Consider the following 20,257-nt stretch of genomic DNA (forward strand, 5'->3'; position numbering starts at 1 on the left):
AAATCCTACTTTCTAATCCAAGCCCAGCATTTTTGGACTTGATTTTTTATAATCTTATTTGAAATAATCAAGCACATGTTTGTCACCGTGTCTTACTTTGAATGCCCCTTGTAACTACGAAGTCATAGAAACCCAGAATGGGTCAGGTTGGAAGGGACCGCAGCTGGTCATCTGGTCCAACCTCTCTGCTCAAGCAGGGTCACCCCAGAGCACATGGCTCAGGATTGTGTCCAGATGGTTCCTGAATACCTCCGATGAGGGAGACTCCACAGCCTCTCTGGACAATCTGTTCAAGTGCTCGGTCACTTGCACAATAGAGAAATTCTTTGTCATGTTCAGGCAAAACTTCCTGTGCATCAGTTTTTGCCCACTGCCTCTTGTCCTTTTGCTCATCACCACTGAGCAGAGCCTGGCTCCATCCTCCGACACCTCCCTTCAGGCACTGGCAGACACTGGCGATGTTCCCTGTCAGTCGCGTCTCCTCGAGGCTCAACAGGCCCAGCTCCCTCAGCCTTTCCTCCTACGAGAGATGCCCCAGTCCCTCACCCACCCTCGTTGCCCTCCGCTGGACAATAAAATAATTGCACGATAATTTTTGTAAAATAACTACACTTACTGCGTGTTACACAGCAGTTCATAGGGAGCGGGAACTACTCAGGCCTCGTTTCACTCCCTGCGCTGGTAACAAAGCTCACTATGGACTTCGAGTTTATCAGGAGCCAGCGCTTAAGGCCGAGGTCACATAAGACTCCCGGAGGTGTTGTTTACTTATCCCTGGCTTCCTGCACAGCTGGAGTATTTTGTCCCCTCACAAGAGCGGCTACAGCAGAGATCACCCGAGCGCCCTCACACTCGCACCGGTACCGAGCCGTGGGAGCCCTGAGCACAGAGGCAGCCGCGGCTCCCACGAGAACGAGACGGGCCGAGGCCCGGATGGAGCCTGCGCACGGCCCCTCCCTCTGAGGGCGGCCGCGGGGCGGGCTGGGCCGAGCGCGGGGCCGGGGCCGCCCGTCCTCCCCCCGCCGAACTACAGCTCCCGGCGTGCCCCGCGCCGTTCCCATGGCCACGGGCGGCCGGGCCCGCGCCCCGCGCCGCGATGCCCAAGGCCAGGTACCGGGAGCCGTGCCCGGGCCGGGGACGGGGGATCGCTCCCGCTGCCCTGGGGGAAGAGGCCGGCGGCCGGGGAAGACAGCCTGGAAGAGGGGAGGAGGGAAAGAGTGCTTAAACGGGCCGTTCCGGCCTCTAACCCTAAAGCGAGCGGGGCCGAGGGCAGGTGGGGCACGCTTGGCCCTTGTCCGGTTGCTTCTGTAAGGGAGCCCACAAAAACGGGGTCTGCAGGTGACCGCGGGTGAACCTGAGCACGGGGAGCCCTCGCTGCCCGAGCAGCAGCTTCCCGGCACACCGAGCGCAGGTGCGGAGCTCTCCCGAGCCCTCCGAGCCGTGGCCGGCTCCAGAGGCTGCCAGCCAGCCGCGGGCTCCTGCGGAAAGCCTGGCACGCCACACAGCCTTTAAAGGTGTCTCCGTACCGCAGGGGGCTGCCCGGGGAAGGGGAGTGACCGCCCCTGGAGGTGTTTCAAGGAAAGCCTGGACGTAGCGCTCAGTCGCCACTGGACGTGGGGGTGTTCGGTCACAGGTTGGACTAGATGATCTCAGGGGTCTTTTCCAACCGAATCGATTTTGTGATTCTGTGATTGAATGTATTCCAAGCAAAGCCTCCCGCTCTACAGCTGGTATGTGCCGAAGTATGTGCCACAAGTGGCTGCTGGGGTTATTCAGGAATGTCACTTCAGCTGGTTTGGTTAGAAGTATTTCGACAAGCAGAGAGCAGGTGATGTGAAATAATAATAATAATAATAATAATTATAATAATCTACCCAGGAATTAGGACCTAAGGTGTGTGTTTTCTCTAATTATTCCCTTCTTACTTTGTTTTCTTCCAACTAGTGATACTTTATGGGATCTTGCTATAGCTGAAGTGGAGAAGAGAGAAAATCCCGATGATGATGATGCCAAGCCAGGGGAAGTTTGGGAAAAATCAATATTATTTATGGGAAACAAAAACGGGGTAATCTAAATACTGTACAATTCTACACTTTTCAAACATAATTTGTGTCAGGGAAAACATCTCATATTTTCAGATGTTAAAGTTCACCTAATTTTAAAGACATAATATCTCATGGTCTCATTCTACAGAGATCTAATTGATCACTAATGTCTGTTTTAAGTCAGTGTTCCTATTACTATATTTGTTATGTCTATTAATTTATACTTATAATAATAGTAGAGTAACTTGATTCTGATTGAAAATTGGACTTGAGTTTCCACTATAAGACTGCAAACAGTTACATGCATTTGCAGTTTTCTGGTACTTTATTATTGGAATGTTAAATGAATTTGACTTAGTGATACAACTTTATGCTTTAAAGACAGTACAACATATTTCCTCTTTGTTTTTAATTTCTAGGGAAAGACCACTATCATACTGAGATGCCTTGAGAGGTATGTGTTAAATATTTTAAAGCAGTTTTCAACTGTAGATTAAAAAACAGTGATATTGTGTGATAATTCATAATACACATATGCAGATGTGTTCTGTGACTGGTTGATCACTTAGGAATGAACTTACTTCCCATCATTATAACCTCTCATTTGACCCTTTCAGTCCTTCTCCAGTGTTAGCTGAAATGACTCATTTCTTTGGGCTGGTGCTGCTGCTTCTCCTGCCTACAGTACCTGACACCTCCTGTCTAAAAGTGTCGTCTCTTTACCACTGTCGCTAAGCCAAATTCTGAACTGACTGATAAATACAATTTAGTAACGTAGAATTAACTTCCTTTCTTTAGAAGATCTTGACAAAATTCAGTTACTTTTCCTTTAGGGAAGAGTCTCCAAAGCCAACATTAGCTTTGGAATATACTTTTGGAAGAAGAGCAAGGAGACACAATTCAGTGAGTATAAAGTATAATTTACCATATCTTTATATATATATACACAGACCTAAAAATAACATAAAGAAACTCTTTTGCAGCCTAAAGATGTAGCTCATTTTTGGGAATTAGGTGGTGGAACCTCATTAGTGGAACTCATTCGAATACCAATCACTAGCCACAACATAAGGTAAGTGTAAATATTAGAATTCCAGAGTTAATTTGAGCTTTCCTTCAAACATTACTAATCTCTAGACTTTTTTTTTTTTTTTTTTTTTTTTTTTTTTTTTGGAAAAATTTTTTTCAAAGTTAAAATTCTTTCAAAGTGTAAGATAGAACATTTATGAGGTTTTGCTAAGAATCACTCTAATACCACGATGCTTTGCTTTGGTCTTCCTTTTCATGCTTCCCTCCTAAATAAACAAATTCTAAGTAATCTCAACAAAACATGGAGGAAGTAGGTTGGCCTTAAGTAGCTAGAACAAGAAATACAGAAAAAGAAAAGACATGATATCTTTATGCTCACTGAAGAGCTAGAAAACAGACTTGGGGACATATGAAAAATAAAATCTTGCTTTCTACTTTCGTGTGCACACATAGATGCTCTTTCAGTAACTGATATTTTAGGGTGAAAAACATGGCCAAAAATTGTGACAAAAAAGTCTCTGGATTTTTGGGAAATAACCTTTTAATGAAAAGGTCATTTCCTAACAGAGAGATGACGTTTCCAGGAAGAACCAGAGCTACTGAAATTGTTTGAAAACAAAAGGAAACAGAAATTTTGATCAAATTAAGAGACTGCAGTGAGAAAATCCTGTAATGGATAATATAAGAAGAAGAAATGCATGAAAAATTGCATGAAGAAATTACAATGTGATAGGGGGTGCTTTTTGTGGTTTTGGGGTTTTTTTTTGTTAGTGAAGATGGGAGTTAAAAGGGGAGAAAAGGATCAAAAGACAAGTTTTGTATTATGATCTATTGCTTTATTTCATTGGTATTGACCTTTAATTTCTGTGGGGAAGAAAAAGGAAGGATATAATTTTTATCAGGTATATTTGCTCCTATTTTGACTACTGAGATAATGCCATTATTTGCTGAGAGACTAAGAGACAATAAAAATAAAACACTTATGGCATGTGAAGCTCTTTGTCTCTAGAAGAGCTTGGGAGAGAAAAAATTAGGTATAATTTTTCAGTCTCTAACTAAATTAAATTAATTGAGCTCTACCTCCATCAGTCTTTTCTTCCTTTTTTACTGATAAGGGATTTTCTGATGTGAAGAATCTTGTTTGCTGGGATAGCAATGTTCTGTAAGAACAATTCACAGGGCAATATTTTAACATGCCAGTAAAAATTCTACTATTCTAACAAATATAAGTGCATTTTGCTGGTTTTCTCATCATTGTACTCAAGCAATTTGCTTATTTAAAAGTTCTATAAACTATATCTTATTTCATCAAGAGACTTTTCACCAGATTTTTCTTCCCCACAGCATTTTATCATGAAATTGAACATTCAGTTTGATTCGTAGCTTTTGTAATGCCACTCTGGTCTGGAATCCCCTTTTTCAAGATAGGCTAGAATGAGACAGAATGATGGCATCCATTCAGATTACTGCACTTGCAATGATCTTTACAGTTGCACTTAAATGCAGCTGGTGTTTTGGGAGGCAGGGTTTATAAAGAGAGGACTTCAGATGTAAAACATTTCTCATTAACAATCTATCTTTAAAAGTCTGGTAGTAGCTAAGGATGTCATGTCACTCTTTTATCTTTCAGAAGACTTTTCTCAGGCATCCATTCAAGGTTCCAGCAAACTGTCACAGTCCATGACACAGAATATTGTCCTTAACCAGATTTTATTCATTTCATATGAGAAAAAAATAATGAAAGTAGGGGACTTTCCCAGGCATACAGGGAACACAGGTAATAGTTACGAAAGATTCTAGCCGTTGGCTAACATTGCTTGGACTGGGGTTGTAGACTTACGAGATGACAGGGATACATAACAGCAGAAATCCTCAGTCATTCAGGAAGGAGCTACAGGGCTGAGGATTTTTGCATATGTTACTGTTTGAAGACAGTCCCCAAAAACAATGCTTGATTGGAAGTTGCCAAAATAATAGTTCGGAACGAGAGACAAGGGAAAGGTTTCTTCAGAGTGCAGAATATCCCTAAAAGCCATCTTACTTTGCTGTCACATTTGATTCTGTCTTAGCAGTTAGATGTTCACATTTGCACTATAGGTGTGGCTCATTGACTGCCTCATGTGCTAAATATGTGACGAAATAATGCCTATTTAATAGGTCATTTGCTGTGGTTCTGGTACTGGATCTCTCCAAACCTAATGAGCTCTGGACTACTATGGAGAGCCTTCTGCAGGTCACCAGAAGCCACGTGAACAAAATTTTAACCAAACTAGAAAAGACAAACGCTGAAGTAGCTGCTGAAATTAAACAGAGAATGTGGAACAATCTGCAGAGGGATCACCCTGTAAGTTACTTCTAATATTTTCTCCAGATGTCACAGGCCTTTATACAGTTAAAGATAATGCTTTAGAAAATCATAAACAACTCTTTTAGATTTTTATGCATGACTGAAAATCCATTTGATGTAGATGAACCTGTTCACTGGAAAATTATAGCAATTTAATAAAAATTCAATAAGAGCAGAAACAAGGAAAGAAGGTTTCTTATATCTTTTTGTTAGATATCTAATGTGATTGTTATGGCATGTTACACCAATCAAAAGAAATAGTTTTAGAGTAGCAGTTTGCTTTTTTTCCCCCTCATCTTTTTAAAATGAAGATGAAAACTAGAATGTACAAAAGTCATCTAGCAAGAGACTAGCTGAAGGTACAAATTTAAGCAAAGAATATAGTTATAACAGCCATCAACATGACTATATACTTTGCATTTATTTAAATGTCTATCACAAACTCAATGCCTTTTGATAATCTGACAACTAATTAAATTATAAAGTTTCAGAAATGTTAACATCAGTCCTTTAAACATAATTGCTAACTAAATCTCTGGAAAAGCTAAACTAGATTATGCGCAATAGAAATGAAAAGTCATTGTGCGTTAAACCTCTGCAAATGTTGTGTGTATATAATGCATAAATAAGTATTCAACAATTCAAAGACCTGGCATGTAAATCTAGTTACTGTAACTTCTACAAAATGCTTCAATACAGCAAGTGCTTGTAGAGCTCAGAAATTTAAAAGTAACTCAAAATATATGAGAAAGCAACATATGCAGGACTCTGTAGATTTAGCATATGGAGTTTGATATTGGGATTATTTTGGTTTTTACTTTTAAGAGAAGGTAATTCCCAAAAAGATAACACCTACATGCACAAACAAATGGCAATAAATTATGACCACAGTGTCTAGTTTCATATAGGGTTTTACATATCAGAAAATTACAAGCTTATTGCAGTAAAGAAAAATAATAATGCTATTATTTGTTAAGAAAACTTGTTATTCTTGCACTGTAGAAAACACAATTTTACCTTCTGAACTAAAATTTCTGTTTATCTTCCATTATCAAAGACACCAATAATGCAAATAAAATATTATATTACTGCTTGGTTCTCTTCTTACTTTCATCATTGTTCAAAGAAAAATGATGTCAGTTTATTAGAAAAAAATACTGTCTTTTATAGTAAAATTAAATGATAGTTTATGGAGATCTTTAAGTGCCTTTAAATGGCTAAACATATTTTTATCATAAACAGGAATCAATTAAATACTTATATTTTTAAGGATTAAGATATATTTCATTGGCCTAGCTAAAGAATTATTTGCTCTGATGATAAAACATATCAATTGCAGACCCTGTTTAAAAAGACTGAGTGCATCTAAGGTACTCCATAGTCAAAAATAAATTCCACAATCAAAACATGTATAGGGTTCAATATGCTAGTTTTAATTTATCTCAAATTTTTCCTCTTAGTTATGAAATGAAAACTTTTTTTTTCAGTTTTATATTCTATATACTCTTTAAGTTGTGCTAGTTTTGCTTAAAGCTTTTTCTTTGACAGTGTATGAGTGAAGCCATTATTTCTCCTCTCCAAGCAGAGGATTTTCAGTGTGTGCAGCTTCTGTCAACATTCTGTCTTTTAACCTGTCTGTGAAGTACCTGGGGTTAGGAGGGAGCAGTTGGACCAGCCTCTGCTACAACACATCTTTCTTGCACTGCTGCAGCCAAAGCAGCTTGAATAAATAAATAATTGCTTGGACACATGAGGGGATTATCTCATTTCATATGGACTACAGCAAACCCTTCCAGATACTTGAGAATTCTTGTAATTCACTTATTAAAATTTTTATCCCACTTTAGCTATTTAGCACAGAAGTCTGCACTCTCAGACCTGTTTTCCTCCATTGATACTAATTCACATTTTCAAGATTGTTGGATGATGTTTCATTTCTGTGCTGACATCAAACATTTGAAATTCACATTACATATTGTTTAAGTGTTTGGAAAACATGATATGGGTAGGACAAATGTGTGACGCAAGCAAATAATTCAATTTACTTTTCTTGAGGTTTTCTCTGAGTTCTTTTAGATATTATCCAAAGAATGTGAATGTGTCAAAAAGCCAGTTCTACTAATCCAGCCAGGCAGGTGTTCTATGAATACATGAGGTTTTTCCTCTCTTCCTTTCCTATCTAATAATGTAATATATAGTGTAAAAGCCCTTTTATTCCAGTAAGTGTTCTGACTGCTCAGAGGGATTGCTTCCTGACCATTTAGGAAGAAAATGGGAAAATGGTAGAATATAATATGGATATTGCAATAAAGTTGATTCCTCTACCTTAAGGTTTGGAAAACATTCTCTTCTGTGAATTTATTTTAATCTCTTTCAGTTGCTTTAACAATTGCAATCTTCTACAGTTTTTTTACAGAGCTTAACTGTCCTATATCTTTTTAACAGGACAGTGCATTAGTTGACCCTTTCCCAATACCCTTGGTGATAATTGGAAGCAAATACGATATTTTTCATGTAAGTAATGCTTAAGTACCTTTTTGATAATTAAATTATTCCCAGTAAATATTCTATATACTAAGATTTTACTAATATAACAGTAATCTTTTGAACTAAAGTGTGGAAAGCCAGTCTTCTACCACCAAAAAAAAAAAAATCTTCCTATCCAACAGCATTAAGGAAGGCCTACTGTCATTCCTTCACAAAACACCCCCAAACTGACGATTTTTGAGATGTATGTAGAAAATGCTTCCCTTTTTGGTCTGCAGCAACTTGTGTCTCAACAAGAAAACACCACGTGGATGATTTCCTTTTATAATGAGAGAAATCCAGCTCCACATGTCCCTTGTGACAGCAGCTGTAAGTTTATGGCAGTGAAAGAGGGGTGTATCTCAAGTCAGCTGATCAGATTTTTTTGATAGTTGTGGCAGTTTCAGTCTGGAACTTTACTTTTAAAGTACTTCCTAAGTTTCTAGAGACAAGTGAGGAATTGCATCTTTTATTGAGGGGAGGAAGGAAATGTCATAGTACTGCCAGATTGTCTCCCAGGACATAAAAATCGCTAACAAACACATACTAACTACACTTGATAATGAGAAACTAGGCCAGTATGTTTGATTTTTAGCAGTTGTGCTGGCAGCCTGTGCTTCTCTGGATGGCTACACAGTGCACTTGATACCTGGCTGACTCTTTGAGTTACTGAATTCTTTATTAATAAGGGACTTGCCTTCTCTCATACCAAAGCTTTATGCTGAGCCATGACCCCTTTAAACTACTGTCATGTAATAAGGACAAAATACCAGCCTGATTCCTTTGGGGGTCTATGGATTGACTCCTGCAGGCATCTCGGGGACCAAATTTTCACCCATTTTATCCAGGGAACACCATCTGTATGATCTTAGATGAAACAGACATGGATGAAAAGGTATTTTGATGCACCTTTCAAATCTTGCAGGTATTAGAATTTAGACAGCATATACCCAAAGATTTACTTAAATATTTTCACAAAAAGAAAAAAAAAATCTTATTCTTCTAGTAGGCAGCATTTCTATTGGTAAAAATTTAAAACAATATCAAAAAAGTAAATTGAAAATTAAATGTGCATTCTCAATTTAAAAACTTTTCCTGGACTAACATATTGCCTGAATTAGGCTTCATCTGTAAAAAAGAAACAAAGAGAAATTGTGACATTTCTTTTTAGAGTAGGCTGTTACTGATTCTGTCTTAAGATATAATTATGCTGACAGCTGAAAGCCTTATATATTGTAGCTTAAGTGCACTGCAGTTTATATAAAAAAAGTTCTAACTGTAATATTTTGGGGTTTTTTTTCTTACATCTGTGTTCCACTATCAACTTTTTCAGGAGTTTGACTCTGAAATGAGGAAAATAATAAGCAAGACACTTCGATTTGTTTCACATTATAATGGAGCATCATTAGTGGTGTGTATATTTATTTTCTATTTATGAATAGAGAAGATGAACAATATTTCTGTTACAAAACAGTATTTTTAAAAATAGTACTATAAAACTCCTAGAGAAAATGGGATTTCATTTGTTTTACGGTAGCTTTTTTCATGAGGCTATCTGTTGAACAAGTCACTGTACTGGCAGGGGATGGATGGACATGCCTTGTGAGCAAACGACACAATTCCCAGTATCGACAAACACTAAAGAAAAATAGTTACCTGAGAGCCAGCTTAGTTCCTGCATTGAGTTTACTGCATCTTGGGCAGTTTTCTTTTCGGTGCAAGAAAGGAGAATGGGCAAAAGTGAATGCCTTAGATTGAATTAGAGAACTGACCCTTTTGGTAGAAGCATGAACTTACATTGAGTGACCGAGCTTCGGCAGATTTAAAATCATTGGCTCATTTTCACAGTAGTTTAAGTATATGAGATTACTACACTTAGGGTGTTGAAGAAGGAAAGGAGCTTCCTTACAGAAGTGCGTAGAAAGATGCCAACATGAGGACAATGGAGTATTTATTTTAGTTTGTCAGATCATTCTCTGCATAAAGACAGAAACATGCATGCTGAGATTCACAGTCCAATAACACTGCCTCTTGGGCTCACTGTGCATCAGAAGATGGGTCTAACTGTATCAACCATCATAGATGTAATAAACAATATTTAATAGTAGCTTAGTGATTTCAAAACAACTTATGTTTACTTTGAATACTTATAATCCCAGCATGTCCTTTTGCATCCACGTAAAGCTTTTTCACTCTGGTATCCAAATCTGTCTTTTGTTAACTGTCTTGGTTGGGATTTTTTTAGTACTTGAGCATTATTGTAATTAAAAATTAGAATATAAATCTCTTTGTCTGCTTAATCCTGATTGTCACTGAAATGAGAGGGAGAAACCTAATTTATCACAGCAGGGATCTGACTTCTTTCTCAAAGACATGAATCTGTTAGGATACAAAAGCCCTTAGACAAGAAGAAGCATGTTGTTTGAGAATATATTCTGAAAATTGCTTTCTGATAAATCTGTACCATTCTGCCACTTTGAAGCTGTTTTTATGACAGTTATATAGTTATTCATTGCATTTCTAAATGTTTATGGTATTCTGGATAATATTTAATTTAAAATCTTAACTCATTAGTCTTGGGGAAAAGATTTGTGCCTTATAATGTGCATGTTTCAAAAGTTTTTAATCAGTATTTTAAAAATTATTCTTTAATCTTTATTTATTCTACTTTTTAATTTTTATTTATCTATATATTCAGTAACAAATATATTCATGTTTTTGAAAGGGAATGTGAGATTTTTATTCTAGTCAAGTTGTGAACATATAGTAAATTTATTTGTGTCAGGTATTAATTAGCAAGACTCTATCCTATTTGTAGATGGCAAAATATCTATGATGGAAGTTCATAATGTATATTTTGTTTTTTGATTCATTTAGTTTACCAGTAAATCTGAGGCTCTCCTGCTGAAAGCCCGTGCTCTTATTAATCACTTGGCATTTGGCTACGATAAAAGGTAATGTTATTGTTCAACTATTAAATGTCTTGCTCAGAGCCTAAAATTAATTATTAAAAATATTTTAATAATTTTTTTCTTAAATATTATCTCAGAAAGATTTTTGTTCATGGACTTGGACTCCTGTGACTCAGCTGCCTATCCCTCCTAAGGACAGTGATAACTCCTTAGTTTTGATCCTCAAACCAATGAATTGAAAATGTGGTTACCGCTGGAATTGAGTACTCTTTTATTTACATGTATTTATATGCAAACCTCAGTAAGACTCTAGTCTTGGCTAGAGCAGTGTTGGTTTTTGTTGATTGCTAAATGCTCACTTGATACATTTTCTTTTTTTCTGTTTAGCAAGTCTGTATCAGTGGATCCCAGCAAACCTCTCTTTATACCAGCAGGCCTGGATTCCATGAGCCAAATAGGTTAGATCATTTCCTGTTCATTGTTTGTTGCTTAATTCTTTTGAAAAGAAGAAAAACATTTTAAGCAAATAGCTAAATTATAGCACATCAGTATCAGTTTTAACAGATTACTGAAGGAAATAGCTTATAGATTTTAAAATCAAGATTCAGTATATTACTGAGAATTATTTGTGCAGGTTTGTTAGGTAGTTTAATAAAGTCTCTGGACTATATAAAATAGTAAAGTACCAATAAGCTTAGATCTGAAAGAAAATAAAATATACAAAACCTCTCAGCCCATTTCATGGTAGGAGATCAATGGTTTTTTCAAACTTGTTTCAGTTTGTCAGTGTAGAAGGTAAAATACTAAATTAGATGGTTCATTATGCAAAATTATTCTGTGATTTATGTTGTTATGACAACACACTTGTCTTATGTGTGCTGTGATCCTCAGGACCACCACCTGCCTCTGACAGTGATCTTGGAAAGATGCGTGCCAACACACCTTTGGAACTATGGAAAAAAGTATTTGAGAAAACATTTCCTCCCAAGGTAGGGATGCATATGCCATGCATACAGCTGCTTTTCTCGCAGAATAGCAGCACTACCCCTGCTCCTTTTTGTCTTTCAAGTCCACACGAAATTTTAGTCTCACTTAGCAATACTCTTTAATACATTTTTAAAAGATAAAGGCGTGTATGTAGTGCTGCTCCTACATCTTCAGTCACCTTCCCACATTTAGAAATTATGAAAGATGCTGTTCTCAGTATAAAATGCCCCAACATGATAAAGACTAAACTTCTTAGAAACTATAGAGAAGTGTTAGTTTTCATGTTATGTTTCCTCATAGCCTTTAAAAACACAATAAACAAATGTTTCCTCCTGTACCCACCCCTCCAAGTACCCCCTGAACTCCCCCTGAAACAGCTGGAGAAATGAATACACTTCTCATCTGGCAAGATCCATAGCTGTTCATCAGTGTATCAGTCTAATTAAAGATTTAAGCATTTGCCAAATAGATTAACAGTCTCTTGGGTTGGTTCCACAGCAGGCTTTAAACTTCAAAGCTATTTTTGTGCATTGTAAAACTCTTTTTCCATTGCCTCACTTAGGAAGTAGAATTCTGCTTTATTTTATTCCATCACTGTTATTACTGCCTTCTTGCTACTTTCCATTTGATGTGATTAAGGAGAAATGTGCAGGACAACATTTAAAAAACCCCTCCTCATTTGATAGTTTTTCCTACTATTAGTGTTTTTGCTTCTTTAGAATTTAATTTATAGTTCACTCAAGGCTAGGAAATGAAAATACAGATATTTGGCAAAGACAGCAATCAGTTTCTCAGCTATTGAAGTAATGCTTTTGGTAAGCAAAAGTGAATTCTAGTCATGAGCATTAAATAGTTTATCAAGGGCAACCTCAACTGTGCCCTGACATCATGGACCAGAATGGATGTTTTCATTTTGATGCTCAAGAATAATAACCAACCACCACGTAAGAATAGTTTCTGCCCTTTAGAATCTAGCTGCACTCTTATTTTTTTCTTCACTTTACTGATAATTTGGGGTTTTTTTAACTAATCTGTGTCCTGTAGCACAAAATTGTTCCATAAATGCAAACTTTTAATATATTTGTATTAAAAGCAAATACTTTAATTTCTATAGTGTGGCTTTTTCTTATTAAAAGATGATAAATCCTATCATTTGGGGTTTTGTCTTTTCTCCTTTTAGAGTTTCTGTGATTTACAAGATACAAAGGACCCTTCACAGGATAGTCAGTATGCTGAGTATGAAGTTGATGTCATGAGAGCTCAGAAAAATCAGGTGCGTGGTAATTCTCCAAATGCTGTTCACAGTCAGGTATTCCAGAACCACCAGCACTGCTGAACTATTATTATATACTCATACTTCCCCTTTTTGCCCTTAAATAATTTCAGCTTCAGATTTCAGCTTAATAGTTGGTTGTGAGAGATTTTCCCCTTGTTAAGATACTAAGCCAGTAGACCATTGTTAGATCTCAAAGTTATGGCTCTGAGTTTCTTTAGAAATTAATAATTCCAATTTTCCCTCAAACTGTACTCTAAAATTAACTCACTAAAATAAACTTTGAAGCTTTCCTGACAGTCATTTCCTCATTTCTTCACTCTGTACTCTCATTTGAGTGTTGACTAACAGAAAGTGTAGGAAGCAATATCAAAGTTTGTGGTGGGGACTTTTTACTTCTGTCTTTCTCCTTCAAAACTTATTTAAACTGGAAAGGTACTGAGATTATAACATTTTTAGCTTGAATTTGCAGGCTATGGACATTTTATCTTAAATAGAGTGAATGGAATTGTTCCACAGAGGGATGACGTGGCTTAACCCCTGAATTCCAGGAAAGACCTTTAATGGGGAAAGGATCTTCTATTTTTTTCTTTAAAATTTTGAAGTGTTTCTGCCTTTTTCTAGATTAGTGGGGAATTAATTTTATAGAAAAATTCTGTGGCAAACTAGGAGAAGGGTAAATGATTGCCTTACAGCTAACAGTATATACCAGTATATAAAATCAGCTGAGTAGCAGTACTGTATATAACAGTTTTCATCAGTATGGGTATGTTCATAGGTATTGGTCTGTTAAAATTAAACCAAGATTTATCCAAAGAATAAAGCACTTTCAAAAATCCCCTGCAGCCTTTGAACCTACACATTACCTGCAATATCCTGTTAATATAGGTATCAGTTCTGAATTTCTGTCACATCAAGAACGGTGTTAGAAATCATTAAAATTTGTAAAGCACGCTGCTTTTGGAATTTATAATACAAACATACTCAGTATAGCTACGTATCTCAAAATAAGTATATAGTGTACTACATTTGTAATTTTTACATAATAATGTGTTGCAAAAGAAGATACTGGTATGTATTGATTAAATCATACAGGAAATTATTAATTTTCTGTTTTTAAACAAAAGAGAGAGGCTTTTAGAATCTTAATCTCTTCAAGGGCACTGCAAACCATTATAGCTTCTTTTTGTTGGACTACTACAAGTAATTTGAGCATTAAAGAGATAATTACTTTTGTTATCTGCAGTTATTTCCTATGTTTTTATTGCAAAGTTTAATTTTTACAAGATTATTTGCACATTATTAAAATGTTTTATACTAAGAATTTGAATTGCACCAAGCTAGAAATATATATCCAAAAGAAAAGAACTCTCTAGTTGCAGTGTTTCTTGAATTGTCCTTCAATTTTCCAGTTCAATGGAAAGCAGCACAAAAATCATATTTTCAAAGCAACTTTTTAAATTCATCATGTGTCTGGCATTCTTTATAGAATCTCATGTACCTGTTGCATAGGAGGACCAGTATATTAAGATGGTCAATAGGCAGCATATTGCTAATGAAACCATGAGACCTAATGCAAAATTAAAAGTATCATGTGATGACAGTGAATGTTTTCATGTTATCATTTTTCTCGGTTACTTTCGGTTAATTAATGTTACTTTGGACTACAGATGATATTTGCTTATTTATCTCAAAGATAAGCTTCAAAAGAAAAGAAGCACAAAACCAGCAAGGAAAGCAAAACACAGCCCCTGTCACTGCATCTGATAGAAGAACCAGCAATACCTGACTGACTCAGTCCTCATCAGAACTGCTCGATAATACTGTAATAGATTTAGAGATAACTGTAGCAATACAAAGTCTGGATAAATAATTTCCAACTTTGTAATTCTGATAGAAGGATTTGCCTGCACTCTAGCAGAGTGCAAGATTAAATTCTAATTCTTAAGTATAAAATGAGAAAACAGTTAAAAAAAAATCAAGAAAGTCAATGGCTGATCCGAGGTACTGTTAGCCAGCATTTATCTGAGATGCTGTTTGGCTGTAGAAATTTAGAGTCCAGTTCATCAGCATTCTGACATAACTGTTTTCTTTTAGACCAGATTATTTTGTCTCTTTAATATTTTCAGAGTTAACTATGAGATGTACCACTTTTTTTCTAAACATTTTCGCTCTGGAAAGCTCTCTGAGGCTGTCTTTTCCTCACTGTGCCTTTCTTCAAGATGGAGCACATCTCTCTTTCTCAACTATGTCTCTTCAGAATTCTTTTCCTAGTTCTTACCCCACAGACATACATAGCACAGATTTATATCAAATAGTGCTGCTGGAATTGTTTACTGCTTTCCATTCCCTGTAGTTAAGCTTTGAGAGAGAATACAGCACCAGGGACCCTTTTGAAATTTATATCTGTCATGTAATTCTTAACTAGCAGATTTTCTCCAGGAATTACTGGAATTTTGTGGTTTTTGCAGGGCTTTCAATATTAAAAAAAAAAATTTAAAATCACTCTGTTATTAGGCCTTATATGTCTAGGTTTTGGTTCATTCTTCATAGATAAATCACATGGCAAACTTGTCATCCTCTATCCACTCCCTGTTAGCTGTTTGGCTTTTGATACTTTCAGGTCACCTGGTACACACATAACCTGAATAAGATTGAGATCTTTTAAAATAATATTTCTGATTAGAGCTACATGTATACACCTGAATCAGTGAGCACCTATGGGGAGCATGAAAGTCGTGTTCTTTAGTTCCTTCTAAATGTTTGTGGCAGTGAGAGCCTGGCACATGGGAATGTCTGTTCTCTTTCTTTTAGAAATGCTTTCTGCCACAGATGTAAGTACTCTACGGTGTGTTTTTGAAGGTTTTTCTTTGTTTCCTGATATGCCTTCACTGCTAATGCTCAAAATAGGTGCTTGGACCTTTTGATCTGGACATTTGACTGCAGCTTCATTCATTGATGCAACAGATAAAGCTCAACCTTGAGCTCAACGAACTGGAGAGCCTCCTACTCATGTGCTTCAGTAATCATGCAGTGCTAAAGTTCACAGTCACTGGTCCTTGTTACACAGAGCTTCAGGGATTGGTGCCAGTTCTGGCTGAAGCCTCATGCCATGAAGTCAAAAAAGTAAATGCCTGGTGCCATGAGGTCAAAAAAGTAGATGCCTGGTGCCATTTGGTGTCAGCTAACAAGTCATGGAAGCAGATCTTAATGAACAGAGATGTAACTGTTAAGACTTTAAAAAGTCATAAACACAAGAAGATTCTACATCTCACAAGGAGGAACAGTTGCATTTCCCCTAAAATTGCAGCAACCTAATCAACTCACAACCAAATGTCACCTCCATGTCAGATCTGCAGCTGACATGTGGACTGTGCTGGCCAACAAACTGAGAGCCATATTTTTCCAGCATAGTTTGCTGACATGATCATATTGCTGAACTTCAGGAGACCATTTCAGTCACATTCCACAAAAAACACAAGATTTCATACTGTGCCATGAACCCTTGGTCACAGCAGTATTACTGGGCAGAGAAATATAATAGGCCCCTACCTTAACGTGTGTAACAGAGCAGTAGCAGCTTTCATTTTCTCCACAGGAGGACATGTGCTAGTCCTTGCAACAGAAAAAGTTATTTAGGATATTTACTTAGCTGCCAAGAACAAGCTTTCTTGTTTTCACATGAAAGCATGTCCAAATGGGTAAAAAATATTTCATTTTTAAATGACTTCATTTTTAATTTTTAAATTAAAGAGCATTATTAGAGCACTGTTATTAAATTTTCTACTAAAGTTTTTGTCTTAAGACTTTTAATTAGTGTTTCAGTACTTGGTTTCACCATGTTCCAGATTGAGGGCACGTCCAGTAAGAAACTGCATGAAAAGGAAAGTTGAAGCCATATCAGTCACTCAGAACAGAGGAAATGCAACAATTAAGGCTTTTCCAACAATCTTAATTTTTCCTTCTTGTTTGTAGACATTGTAGTATTGTCTTTAATTACATGATCATACACTATTTTGCTATGTCTCAATTCAATTGTTCAGTATTTCTTTTCATCATCCTTATTCTTTATGTACCTTATTTTTCAACCTGCCATTCAGACACTTCAATGAACACAGAAGTATTAATTTTTTTTTCTCTCAGAGTGTGTGGTAATGTTATCTTATCTGAGTGCCTCACAAACATCAGTTAAGTCTTTCTTCCCAATCCCTTTATGAGATTAGTTGTGATCTTCCCCATTTGACAGATGAAGAATTTACAGAAACACAGAAGTACAGAAGCATTAAGGTTTAAAAAAAAAATTTAAGCCCACTTTATGCCAATGTTGAGATATCTGTGATAAGTTGTTAGCACTAATTACATTTAAAGCATTCAGATCACATGGAAAGTGCATTTAAATGACAATTATTTTTTCTTTGTATATCTGATCTCTGTCCCCTACACTTGCACCCACAAAACAAGCAGAGCATAATGCTAGCATGAAGATTTTGGTGTACTTTGAGATACATTCTTTTGTAGGATCTTCTTTTCTTTGGAGAGATGCTCTCTTAGCTGATTGTATCATCAGTCTATTCTAGAATTCTGCTCATGTTTGCAGTATAGAACTTGACGAGCAGGAAGGGGCCTTTTCCAAAAGGGTCTCTGGAGTGATCTTTAATAGTGTTTGAAAGAATTTTGCATTACATTTCTGATTTACAGGGATGTATTTTGCTTTCTATTTTGCACAGAAACTAGGTAGGTGTACTTTGCTGACACTTTCCCTCCTGAATCACTGGCATTTTTAAAATATTTTTTCCTAAATATCCTCCCATTTAATAAATTTTTTTTTTCATTTCATTGTTTAAATGTTAGCCTTACCTAGATACACATCCAAAATAAATACTTATAATTTTGTTCTGTACTTCTGTATGTAGTGGAGTAGCTATACAGCTTTAATATGTGCTGTGGTTTGACAGTTTGCATGTTTGTATTGTTTTGAATTGCCTTTACACTGAATTGCCTCCCAGGCTAGCTAAACATAGAGCAAAAGTAATTCTGCTGAATTATCTGCCTCTTTCTTGAAAGAGTTTAGTCAGAGGATAAATCTGCAAGGTAGTTAACCAACACCTGTAGACATGACCCCAGATGGGTTTCTTCCTGAAACCTTTGAGAAAGTTTTAAAATGAAATTACTTAGCAAAAATCAGGTTCCATGTGCTCCTTAAAATACCACAGTATTTTTTCTATTCCTAGCCGTTGGCAAGTTTCCAACAGTTCGGTACGTTCCAAGATCAAAATTACTTTATATTAATAACAAGGGAGTGAAAATAGTGAATAAAAATCAGCTTAGAGATAGAACAGTTCAACAGTACTGGAGTTGCAGCTTATAATGCAGGTTACTGGCTTTAGCCTAGACACAATATGTTCGGTGTCAGTCCCCCATGGAGTTACTTAACCCTGCCGGTAGATTCCTACAAGCATTAGGAAGATTGTACACTAACTAAAAATCTCTCTGCTTATACAGCTGGGGTGCTTTCTGGAAACTCTGCACCTCTGACAAAGCTGCTGAAATTACTTCCTGAGAGAAAATTCCATTTATTACTTCCACACAATCTTAAAATGATGATTGCTTTCTTGTTCTGCCCTTTAATGTCTTCTTCTTCCCTCTGCTCTGGACTGATAGTTAAATTCACCAGGTGTGAATTTCGGTTTTTTTGTCATGCTGATACTTGCATGCCTACAAGAAAACCTCTCTTTAATCAAAGTAACAATTGTAAAACACATGTCCACTTTTGAAGGTCTTGGCTACATTTATCCTAAGCACTGATTTATGTCCACCTCTTTCCTGATGTAAGAAAGATATGGTGAGTTTTTGTCTTGCAAGCAGTACAGGGTTAGGTCTAAAAGTACCTCATTAAAGCATCATCTTCCTGTAAATTTGCTGGAAGCCTTACTCTGAAGTGAATGAAAAGCTATCCTAAGGCTTCCTAAGTTATTATTTTTTGCTGAAAAATCTTTAGAAATTACTCCTGACAGTACACACCCCTACATAAAATTCAGCAGAGGAAACTGTTTTTTGTAATGGTGCTAGAAACTTGTATTATAGACTTCAGTGCTCCCAGTTGGCTCAGATGAGGTCATTTATCTACCTTGCTAGTACTCTACTGATCTAAAGTACAGCAAAATGTACAGCAACTGTGGCAAAATTCATAGCACTTTTAGGATAATTTTGTTAAATACAGAAATACAGTACACCTCTGCAGTGAGAAGTGTTTGTACATACATACATTTGCCAAATAAATACATGAAGTTTCTGGAGACTTTTATTAATGAGAAAATTAGCTTAATATGTATTTATGTTTCTCTTTTAGGAACTTGAACAATACAAAAGAAATGCCTCTAAATCCTGGAAAGAAATGGATTTTGATTCTGATTGAGGAAGTGCTCTGTCTTCAGTTTAACACCATTTACAAAATTATTTTTATCATTTTTACATTACATTAGCAATTTCATCTGATGCAGTTGAAAATATATAATACCAAACTACGACATTGGTATTTATTAAACATCCCTGCTGTTATTTTCCAGAAAAGGAGCTCTTTATTCACTCAGTCCAAATTTGTTTATCTTGGCACTAGCAAAGAGTTTTAAAAAGTGGGGTGAAAGGAGTTCTTGATTGCTCTCAGATGGGTCTGTATATGAAGACTGGCATTACTCAATTCTATATATTTTATAAGTTATAACACATTATTTTACTTACTTTTGAATACTTCTAGCCTAAACATATATTTAAATATAAACAAGTTTTCACACCCAAAGTATGAAATTGTGTAGTGTGCTAGGCATCTTTTTGTAGTTCAAAACCAAAGGTTAAGAAATACTTGCATAATTGTTTGATATATTTGAATAAATAAAAAAAACCCCTAAAACTGGCAGAATAACATGGAGTTAAATCCTTCTTTGACCTGAATTCAGAAGTGTGCATTCTCTCTGTCACAGAATCATACAATTCAATACAGAACTTATTTCTTGCAGTGCATAATGTCACACAGAGTTTAGAAGATGGATGTTTCTGTCACACATTCAAATGCTAGGAAGTCAGTCTAATTAATTTGACAGATACTTGGTTAGTGCTGAGAGTATTACTGATTCACATTCAG

At 36.4% G+C, this 20,257-nt stretch overlaps 1 protein-coding gene across 5 annotated transcripts; it reads left to right on the forward strand.

Annotated features, from left to right (window-relative positions):
• The first annotated feature begins 1,050 nt into the window (after nucleotides 1-1,050).
• Nucleotides 1,051-20,029, forward strand: DYNC2LI1 (dynein cytoplasmic 2 light intermediate chain 1). 5 transcript variants are annotated; one of them, XM_041477292.1, is made up of 14 exons: nucleotides 1,169-1,411; nucleotides 1,532-1,730; nucleotides 1,945-2,065; nucleotides 2,465-2,499; nucleotides 2,879-2,948; nucleotides 3,029-3,117; nucleotides 5,232-5,418; nucleotides 7,867-7,935; nucleotides 9,281-9,358; nucleotides 10,825-10,901; nucleotides 11,247-11,317; nucleotides 11,751-11,848; nucleotides 13,027-13,119; nucleotides 19,469-20,029. In XM_041477292.1, the coding sequence occupies exons 2-14, from the start codon at nucleotides 1,696-1,698 to the stop codon at nucleotides 19,532-19,534; spliced, it is 1,089 nt and encodes a 362-aa protein (XP_041333226.1). In that variant the 5' UTR covers nucleotides 1,169-1,411; nucleotides 1,532-1,695; the 3' UTR covers nucleotides 19,535-20,029. The 5 variants fall into 5 exon arrangements, with proteins under 5 accessions (XP_041333227.1, XP_041333226.1, XP_041333225.1 ...); XM_041477293.1 differs by lacking the exons at nucleotides 1,169-1,411; nucleotides 1,532-1,730 and adding an exon at nucleotides 1,051-1,110; XM_041477291.1 differs by having other exon boundaries at nucleotides 1,169-1,730.
• The last annotated feature ends 228 nt before the right edge of the window (nucleotides 20,030-20,257 follow it).

This window comes from Pyrgilauda ruficollis, unplaced genomic scaffold (assembly GCF_017590135.1).
Source record: "Pyrgilauda ruficollis isolate IOZ18807 unplaced genomic scaffold, ASM1759013v1 scaffold4, whole genome shotgun sequence".
NCBI lineage: Eukaryota > Metazoa > Chordata > Aves > Passeriformes > Passeridae > Pyrgilauda > Pyrgilauda ruficollis.

Excerpts from the sequence above, each read along its gene's own strand:
- DYNC2LI1 (XM_041477290.1), top strand. The coding sequence starts at position 1,779 with ATGTCACTTCAGCTGGTTTGGTTAGAAGTATTTCGACAAGCAGAGAGC. Across the intron at positions 2,066-2,464 it reads TTATGGGAAACAAAAACGGG|GGAAAGACCACTATCATACT; the intron begins GTAATCTAAATA and ends TTTAATTTCTAG. Across the intron at positions 7,936-9,280 it reads GCAAATACGATATTTTTCAT|GAGTTTGACTCTGAAATGAG; the intron begins GTAAGTAATGCT and ends CAACTTTTTCAG.